Source organism: Salmo salar, chromosome ssa21 (genome assembly GCF_905237065.1).
Source record: "Salmo salar chromosome ssa21, Ssal_v3.1, whole genome shotgun sequence".
NCBI lineage: Eukaryota > Metazoa > Chordata > Actinopteri > Salmoniformes > Salmonidae > Salmo > Salmo salar.
Window position 1 is genome coordinate 53,484,220 of NC_059462.1, and position 9,913 is coordinate 53,494,132.

General features: G+C 45.3%; 1 protein-coding gene across 1 annotated transcript in view; it reads left to right on the forward strand.

Annotated features, from left to right (window-relative positions):
- LOC106582518 (integrin alpha-V) overlaps nt 1–7,570 on the forward strand; it is a 67,072-nt gene extending 59,502 nt beyond the window's left edge. Inside the window, exons 25-30 of the mRNA XM_014165693.2 lie at nt 692–850; nt 1,708–1,836; nt 2,183–2,296; nt 5,920–6,030; nt 6,250–6,369; nt 7,121–7,570. Coding sequence (XP_014021168.1) covers nt 692–850; nt 1,708–1,836; nt 2,183–2,296; nt 5,920–6,030; nt 6,250–6,369; nt 7,121–7,219 — 732 coding nt within the window. The 3' untranslated portion in view covers nt 7,220–7,570. The remainder of the gene's footprint in view (nt 1–691; nt 851–1,707; nt 1,837–2,182; nt 2,297–5,919; nt 6,031–6,249; nt 6,370–7,120) is intronic.
- The last annotated feature ends 2,343 nt before the right edge of the window (nt 7,571–9,913 follow it).

Genomic DNA, 9,913 nt, shown 5'->3' on the forward strand with positions numbered 1-9,913 from the left:
TCTGAAATGGCACCATTTTCCCTATATAGGCTGGTCAAATGGCACCCTATTCCCTAAATAGGCTGGTCAAAAATAATGCACTATATTGGGTTCCATTTCATGACGTTAGACCGACCGCGTCGTGACATTAGGCCCACCGCGTCGTGACATTAGGCCCGCCGTGTGGTGACATTAGGCCCGCCGTGTCGTGACATTAGGCCCACCGCGTCGTGACATTAGGCCCGCCGCGTCGTGACATTAGGCCCGCCGCGTCGTGACATTAGGCCCGCCGCGTCGTGACATTAGGCCCTCCGCGTCGTGACATTAGGCCCACCGCGTCGTGACATTAGGCCCACCGCGTCGTGACATTAGACCCGCCGCGTCGTGACATTAGGCCCGCCTCGTCGTGACATTAGACCCGCCGCGTCGTGACATTAGGCCCGCCGCGTCGTGACATTAGGCCCGCCGCGTCGTGACATTAGGCCCGCCGCGTTGTGACATTAGGCCCGCCGTGTCGTGACATTAGGCCCGCCGTGTCGTGACATTAGGCCCGCCGTGTCGTGACATTAGGCCCGCCGTGTCGTGACATTAGACCCTCAACTGATAAATGTAAAAACGGACATAGCTGACCTTTCACATAATACCATTAATCACCATTATAAGTCACTGAAGGCTGGAGCAGTACCGGTAACTACAATCTGTCTTATTCCAGTTGCGTAACAGAGGTCCCAGTACCTTCAGCAAGGCCATGCTGGACATCGAGTGGCCCTACAGGTTCAACAACGGCTCTCTACTCTACATCACTAAACTAGAGGTGGACGGAGGAATGAACTGCAGCACAGACATGGAGATCAACCCACTCAATGTCTCAGTATGTGATATTCTTTCCCTTCCGTTCAGACTTCCATTCAGACTAGACACTGGCTCTTTTTCCAATTGTCTGAAAACAGTCTGTCCTCTCCTTTGCTCCTCCCGTTTATTGCACTGATCTGAAAGAAGTGACCAGGTGAACGTTATCCTGGCGACCAGGTGGACGTCAGCCTGGCGACCAGGTGGACGTCATCCAGGCGACCAGGTGGACGTCAGCCTGGCGACCAGGTGGACGTCAGCCAGGCGACCAGGTGGACGTCAGCCTGGCGACCAGGTGAACGTTATCCTGGTGACCAGGTGGACGTCAGCCAGGCGACCAGGTGGACGTCAGCCTGGCGACCAGGTGAACGTCATCCTGGCGACCAGGTGAACGTTATCCTGGCGACCAGGTGGACGTCAGCCTGGCGACCAGGTGAACGTTATCCTGGCGACCAGGTGGACGTCAGCCAGGCGACCAGGTGGACGTCAGCCAGGCGCCCATGTGGACGTCAGCCAGGCGACCAGGTGGACGTCAGCCTGGCGACCAGGTGAACGTCATCCTGGCGACCAGGTGAACGTTATCCTGGCGACCAGGTGGACGTCAGCCTGGCGACCAGGTGAACGTTATCCTGGCGACCAGGTGGACGTCAGCCAGGCGACCAGGTGGACGTCAGCCAGGCGCCCAGGTGGACGTCAGCCTGGCGATAAACTAAGCTGCCACTGCGTTGTTACACCAGTCAGCATTTTCTGTCAGTTCAAATGAACAGGAGGGAGACAATGAGGGAACAGATTGTTAATAGATAGAGCCTACGTTGCTATTGGTGACATAATAATCTAAGTTATTGAAGGGATTCTCCTCTCTCTCTCTGTCCATTCTAGAATCCTCTGTCAGGAGAGACAAATGGTTCAGCTTCCACCAGTGGAGACAATACAGAGGGGAGGGACAGGAACCATGTTCACCGCAGAGAGCTGGCGAAGAAAGAGATGGAGGGAGACCTGGAAACTCTGGTAATGGCGTGATTACCTGGCTAATGCTGTACTGTCATTTATACCAGGGTTTCGGGTCAATTCCATTTCAGTTCAGTTGATTCAGGAAGTAAACTTGCAAGTCTGAAATGTACTTCCTGAATCGTTAACTCTGTTGGCTACAGTACTAATGCAATCATACAGATAGCATTAGCCATATGGATTTTGTGTGTGTGTGTGTGTGTGTGTGTGTGTGTGTGTGTGTGTGTGTGTGTGTGTGTGTGTGTGTGTGTGTGTGTGTGTGTGTGTGTGTGTGTGTGTGTGTGTGTGTGTGTGTGTGTGTGTGTGTGTGTTTAATGTCACTCTGAATGTGTGTCTCCTCACTCAGGACTGTTCGAAAGCCCAGTGCCTGAAGATCCGGTGTCAGGTGGGCCGTCTGGAGAGAGGTCAGAGTACTACCCTCTACATCCACTCCAGGCTGGGGGTGGCCACCTTCCTCAAGGTGAGACTCCTGTTTGTTATCCCCTAGAGCAGGGATTAGCAACTCTTAATGTACGAGGTCTGGAGCCTGCTGGTTTTCTTTTCTACCTGATAATTAATTGCACCCTCTAAATCACTCCCTGATTAGAGGGGAACAATGGGGGGAAAAAACGCAGTGGAACTGGCTTCGAGGTATGGAGTTTAGTTTGAGGGCCCTAGAGGTTATATACTAGCCTGGTGGTCCCAGATGTGTTTGTGCTGTGCTGTCTCGTACGTCCACTCACCTTCCGCCAGATGTGACGTCCCACATACTGTAGTTGAAGCATACAGCAGGGTTGTGTTCATTAGGCACCAAACGGGACTGAAACATTGGAGGTACTATCTGTCCAATGAGAAATGCAGTTTCTGATTTCCATTTCAAGACATGTTGCTACAGTGTGCCCCAGTGGCGATTTTAGCATGTAAATCTTGGTGGGGCAAACCAACATTTTTTGGAGGGGATGCATGCCAGCAAAGCCACTACACAACACAACACTAAACAATACATGAATTGCACTATAACAGTGACAATCGGTGCCCACAAACTGTTAGGATCTACATAAAGCTGTCACAACAGCAGAGTCCGAACAGCAGTCCCAACACCTTACCACTGCTACACCTGGCTATCAGCGGAGCCTTGTCTGGCAGCGAAACAGTTCATTCAGACTCATTTACTGCCTTTAAAAAAACATAGCTGATATGGCTGACTTGCTTAAACAAATATGGCTTCTACAGACAATTGAGATGTACAAACTATGGCATAAAGGGATGACAGGCAGATAAGAGGAAATCCGTTATTTCGATTAAGATATTAATGAGCGAGCTAGGATGGACATAGTCAATATAACTATTTGTTCAGCACTTTTCAAATGTACAGCGACAGAATTCAGAACATGGGCCGTTCTTACAGTGTTCTCCCTGTACACCAAGTCAGAACCGTAGGATAAATAAAGGGGGCATACAAGCAGACAATGAAAGCTCTTACAATATTCTATGATTACATTTCTCTAAAACAGGTTATACGCTACATGTGCACCACCAAGTCAGAACAGTAGGTGAAATTAAGAGGGGTAAATAGACCAAATTATTAGGGTGAGGCACATGGGCTACTAACAGCTTACTACACAACATACACTTAGTATTACTTTCTTATCGACAGTATACACATCTACCTGGCATATTATATAATTTATGCAGCTGTGTACAACACATTTTTGGACTCACCTTGTTGTGCTGTGCTCACTTGAACAGGAAGGTGGCGCGACGGTCCTTTTTGTCATCAAAGTCTGTCATTCTCTGGATTTATGGTGCTTTCAAAACTGGGAACTCGGCAAAAAAACAAGTTCGAATCATGATGACGTCAGTGATCTTCAGTTAGCCACAGATTCCTTCCAAACCACTCATTGTTGAATTTGCGATTTCCAACTTGTTGTGTAATGTTTATGGCCAATGAGCACCAATATGTTTTATCTATAATTTCTCTTCATTATTTCTCTTCATATTACAAGAACTAAAAAGGATTTGCCAGTAGATTGTCGACTTGATTCATGATGATGACTGCTAGCTTAGCTAGCTAAGATTTTGAAAGTATGCTGTTGACATGATCAGTCCAATCAAAGCTACTGTAGATATAACGTGATTTGATAATTTTATCTGTGGCCAATGACCTTAAGCCTTCTTGGATGGGCACTTCTAATGTAACTCTATGGCAGCACCCAAGGGGCTTGAATTTTCAAGGTCTACCCTTAGATTTGGCAGTGACGTAGTCCCCATGAGTGACAGAACACTGAGCCAATCACGGCGCAACAAGAGGACATTACTAACCCTTACGCTCCGTATTTTCCACTGGCTGCCCCAATACCACAGAAAGCACTGAGCTAGGCTGAAACACCTGCATTAAGAGAGACAAAAAGAGACCATGTTTGTATGGAGGGTTTATTAACTCAATTATAATTATTTTTAGGGTTTTTTTGTTTACATTGTTTGCAAACTGATATGCGACACGTATTAATGCCAAAATAACATGCACAACAGGCAACCCAAAATGCCCTGAATGATGGGTCGCCACTGGTGTGCCCTAATGAGCAAGAGCCTGGTACACCTGGTTGAAGGATAGTGTATGCTTGGTAAGCTCGCTATTGACGCACCACACTAGATCTGCACAAATAGATCTGGCACCACCAGGCTAGCTATATGGGCCATAACTCAAATAGATTTGGCACCAACAGACTAGCTATATGGGCCATAACTCAAATAGATTTGGCACCACCAGGCTAGCTATATGGGCCATAACTCAAATAGATTTGGCACCAACAGACTAGCTATATGGGCCATAACTCAAATAGATTTGGCACCACCAGACTAGCTATATGGGCCATAACTCAAATAGATTTGGCACCACCAGACTAGCTATATGGGAAATAACTTAAATAAATCTGTCACCACCAGACTAGCTATATGGGCCATAACTTTAATAAATCTGGCACCACTTAGGCTGGAGTCATTAAATCTCATTTTTCAACCACTCCACACATTTCTTGTTAACAAACTATCGTTTTGGCAAGTTGGCATGACACAAGTAATTTTTCCAACAATTGTTTACAGACAGGTTATTTCACTTAATCACAATTCCAGTGGGTCAGAAATGTACATACAGTATCTCACAAAAGTGAGTACACCCTTCACATTTTTGTAAATATTTGAGTATATCTTTTCATGTGACAACACTGAAGAAATGACACTTTGCTACAATGTAAAGTAGTGAGTGTACAGCTTGTTTAACAGTGTAAATTTGCTGTCCCCTCAAAATAACTCAACACACAGCCATTAATGTCTAAACCGCTGGCAACTAAAGTGAGTACACCCCTAAGTGAAAATGTCCAAATTGGGCCCAAAGTGTCAATATTTTGCGTGGCCACCATCATTTTCCAGCACTGCCTTAACCCTCTTGGGCATGGAGTTCACCAGAGCTTCACAGGTTGCCACTGGAGTCCTCTTCCACTCCTCCATGACGACATCATGGAGCTGGTGGATGTTAGAGACCTTGCACTCCTCCACCTCTGTTTGAGGATAGCTATATGGGCCATAACTTAAATAAATCTGGCACCACCAGGCTAGCTATATGGGCCATAACTTAAATACATCTGGCACCACCAGGCTAGCTATATGGGCCATAACTTAAATACATCTGGCACCACCAGGCTAGCTATATGGGCCATAACTTAAATACATCTGGCACCACCAGGCTAGCTATATGGGCCATAACTTAAATACATCTGGCACCACCAGGCTAGCTATATGGGCCATAACTTAAATACATCTGGCACCACCAGGCTAGCTATATGGGCCATAACTTAAATACATCTGGCACCACCAGGCTAGCTATATGGGCCATAACTTAAATACATCTGGCACCACCAGGCTAGCTATATGGGCCATAACTTAAATACATCTGGCACCACCAGGCTAGCTATATGGGCCATAACTTAAATACATCTGGCACCACCAGGCTAGCTATATGGGCCATAACTTAAAGAAAAGCCTAGTATGTTGGCTACCTTTTGATGTAATAAAATCGAGCTGTGATGATGTGTTTCTTTCATCCAGACTGAGAGCCAGAACCGATCGTTCACCGTGAGATCCTCCGCTTCCTTCAGCGTCATAGAGATGCCTTATAACAAGAACCTGGTGTCTGAACTGCCCTCCAACGCTATTACGGTGAGTCACATGAAGGCATCATGGAGATGAACCAGGTCCTGCCTCTGAAATGGAACCCTAGTCTCTATATAGTCCACTAGTTTTGACCAGAGTCCATAGGATCCTATATGGTTCTTTATGGCTGACTACTACCACAGCAAATAAGTCATTTCCATTGTCTCTGTGTATTGGATGAATAGAGATGTGTTCTGCTGTAAAACCCTGTGATGTGTCTTTCAGGTGAGTATGTCAGTGATCTGGGTGAAAGTTGATCCTGAACCTGTCCCTGGCTGGGTGGTGGCCCTGGCTGTGCTGGCTGGACTACTGTTGCTGGCTCTACTTATCTTCATCATGTATAAGGTGAGTTAAACCTTTCCTTCCCTTGCCTCCTATCCTCTCTTGTTTCCATTAAAGTCCATCTAGTGGCCTGTGTTGAAAATTAGGCATAAGCTAGAAACACTGTAGGGTAAATCCATTTTGAATTCAATCCATTTTTTTGACAGCACACCTTTCGATTTGAACGAAAACCTTCCAAACGTATTTGTCCATTGTAGAAGTGCTCAGAAAGTGATTTGTTTTGGACCTGAATGCCAAAACATTCATGAGATAAAGGGGCTCAAAGTTGATTTTTGCACATCCCAAAGTACCATGAGACATCCATGTTTACATCACTGGAAAATATAAAACGGTTGAGTGTTTACGTCACTGGAAAATATAAAACGGTTGAGTGTTTACGTCACTGGAAAATATAAAACGGTTGAGTGTTTACGTCACTGGAAAATATAAAACGGTTGAGATTGATATCATTTAAAAGCTTACAAACAGGGTTTACAAATGATTTTGTAATTTCTTGAAATGTTTTTTTTTTGAGAGAGAGAAATTGTCATTTTTGAACCTTCTTGTTTTAACCTGTCAAGTCCTGACAAGGAGTGGATGGATTTCTAAGCAGTTGTGATAGGCCTTTTGTAGACTGTATCTGCCTGTTCAGATAACAGCGCTTTGAGATTCCTTCTGTAATAAAAAGCGCTATAGAAGTTGAATAAGTGATTAGTAGAATTAGAGGATGTAGGATCCTAATTGTCTGTGCCTCCCTCCCCTCCCCTCCCTCCAGCTGGGTTTCTTCAAGCGTGTACGCCCCCCTCAGGAGGACAACACGGAGAAGGAACAGCTGGCACCGCAGGAGAACGGTGACAGGAACAATGAAGCCTGAGACCTCCAGCAACCCCTGGAGGTATCCAGGCTTCAATGCAACACCAGGACCCGCATCCACACAGCATCTTACGAGTAGAACATTTCGCAAATCAAAAAAAAGTCCCATCTAGCCAGCAGATATTTAGGAGACCTCATGAGCTGTCTTAACCAGTTACCAGTTGGTGTCTTGATAATAGAAAAAGGCAGCTTAGTCAGTGGTTCCTGCACCATAGACAGGTTCCTGCACCATAGACAGTTTCCTGCACCATAGACAGTCAATTGCTTTTGAGTTGAAAGAATGTTTAACTATTTCTATGATCAACCCATAAATAATCTAGACTTACATGTGTCGCTATTGACAACGATTTCACAAGAGGCCTAATTCACATGATATGACTAAATAACTATAGCCAACAGGCCAGGGCTGCCCAACCCTCTTCCTGGAGATCTACCGTCCTGTAGGTTTTCAGCCCAACCCTCTTCCTGGAGATCTACCGTCCTGTAGGTTATCAGTCCAACCCTCTTCCTGGAGATCTACTGTCATGTAGGTTATCAGTCCAACCCTCTTCCTGGAGATCTACCGTCCTGTAGGTTTACAGTCCAACCCTCTTCCTGGAGATCTACCGTCCTGTAGGTTTTCAGTCCAACCCTCTTCCTGGAGATCTACTGTCCTGTAGGTTATCAGTCCAATCCTCTTCCTGGAGATCTACCGTCCTGTAGGTTATCAGTCCAATCCTCTTCCTGGAGATCTACTGTCATGTAGGTTATCAGTCCAACCCTCTTCCTGGAGATCTACCGTCCTGTAGGTTTTCAGTCCAACCCTCTTCCTGGAGATCTACTGTCCTGTAGGTTATCAGTCCAACCCTCTTCCTGGAGATCTACTGTCCTGTAGGTTTTCAGTCCAACCCTCTTCCTGGAGATCTACTGTCCTGTAGGTTATCAGTCCATCCCTCTTCCTGGAGATCTACTGTCCTGTAGGTTTTCAGTCCAATCCTCTTCCTGGAGATCTACTGTCCTGTAGGTTATCAGTCCAACCCTCTTCCTGGAGATCTACTGTCCTGTAGGTTATCAGTCCAACCCTAATTTAACACACCTGATTCGACTAATTAGCTGCTCAACAAGACCTTAACTAGCTGAATCAGATACGCTAAATTAGGGATGGACTGATAACCTACAGGACAGTAGATCTCCAGGAAGAGGGTTGGACTGATAACCTACATGACAGTAGATCTCCAGGAAGAGGGTTGGACTGATAACCTACATGACAGTAGATCTCCAGGAAGAGGGATGGACTGATAACCTACATGACAGTAGATCTCCAGGAAGAGGGTTGGACTGATAACCTACAGGACGGTAGATCTCCAGGAAGAGGGTTGGACTGATAACCTACAGGACGGTAGATCTTCAGGAAGAGGGTTGGACCGATAACCTACAGGACAGTAGATCTCCAGGAAGAGGGTTGGGCAGCCCTGCACTAGGCTAATAAAGAATCACATTTTTCCTCTGAATATTTCATTCAGCTACAACATGTTATTTCAAGTTCATCCCTTTGGAGCGCCGTATCACGTTGTTAAAAAAACTAAAGATGGCGCTGACAGCATCTAGGGGCAATGTGTTTGCTGATTAATGATAGACCTTTCAAACGTGTTAGGAAACATTATCGGCAAGTGACGTGATGCCTATAATGTGCCAAAGCGGTTTAGAATTGTTGGGAGTGACCAGTGTGTTGATAGTAACATTATATGTATTTTAACAACCATCATACTGTATGATTGCAATATGCACACATGCATCTCATTATCCAAAATATCTGAATTTGTAAAAAAAAAAAAAAAAAATAATGTAAAAAGGGTTATGTTTACCAACATATTAGTCAAGTGATTGTCAGATGAAAATGATAAACGTTTTACCCTTGCAACATTTGATGTAGTTACATTCACCGTGGTTGTCTGAAGAGTGCTGTGGAGTTCACAGCGGCCGATGCCTCATCGCTATTGGTTAATTCCCCCGTCATTTGCAACCATGTCAATGTCAGCACCATCTTTTTCCTTGTGCAGAACCTCTAACTGTCGTGATTACCAGCTGAGATAAACTTTCTGAGTTGATTTATGGCTAGACCAGTGTCTTTAACATCCTAAAACCTACTCTGAGCTGGGAGTTTTTTGTTCTTAAACCAGGTTGTAATAGGATTCCTATGACCTTTTCTGAGATGCTTTGTGGATACGGGGCCCTGGTCCTGTATCTGTTTACAAAGCATCTCAGAATAAGTGTGGTGATGTAGGATCAGCCGTACCAGTACTCCTCCTGGGCACCTGGCTGTATATAGCTGCGTCTGGACGACACTTCCTGTACGATTATGGATGAGAGGAGTGAAAAATAGTGGTTTGATTAAGTGCTGTTGTATATAATCTTTGACTTCCAGATTCTCTCTTCTCTCTTTCTCTCTCTCTCTCTCTCTCTCTTCTCTCTCTCCTTTTTATTCTTCTGTTTATTTTTCTGCGTCTTAGAAGCTGTGTCGACATAGGCAGCCCAATTCTGATCTTTTTGGATCAATCAGATCGGCTCTGGAAAAACATCTGATGTGAAAAGATCTGATGTGGTTGATCAAAAGATCAGAATTGGGCTACCTGTATAGACGTAGCCTTAGTGCACTAGACTTTCAGTTCAATTAATTGCTGCAACAATGTGAATATGAGACAGCAATTATGATATG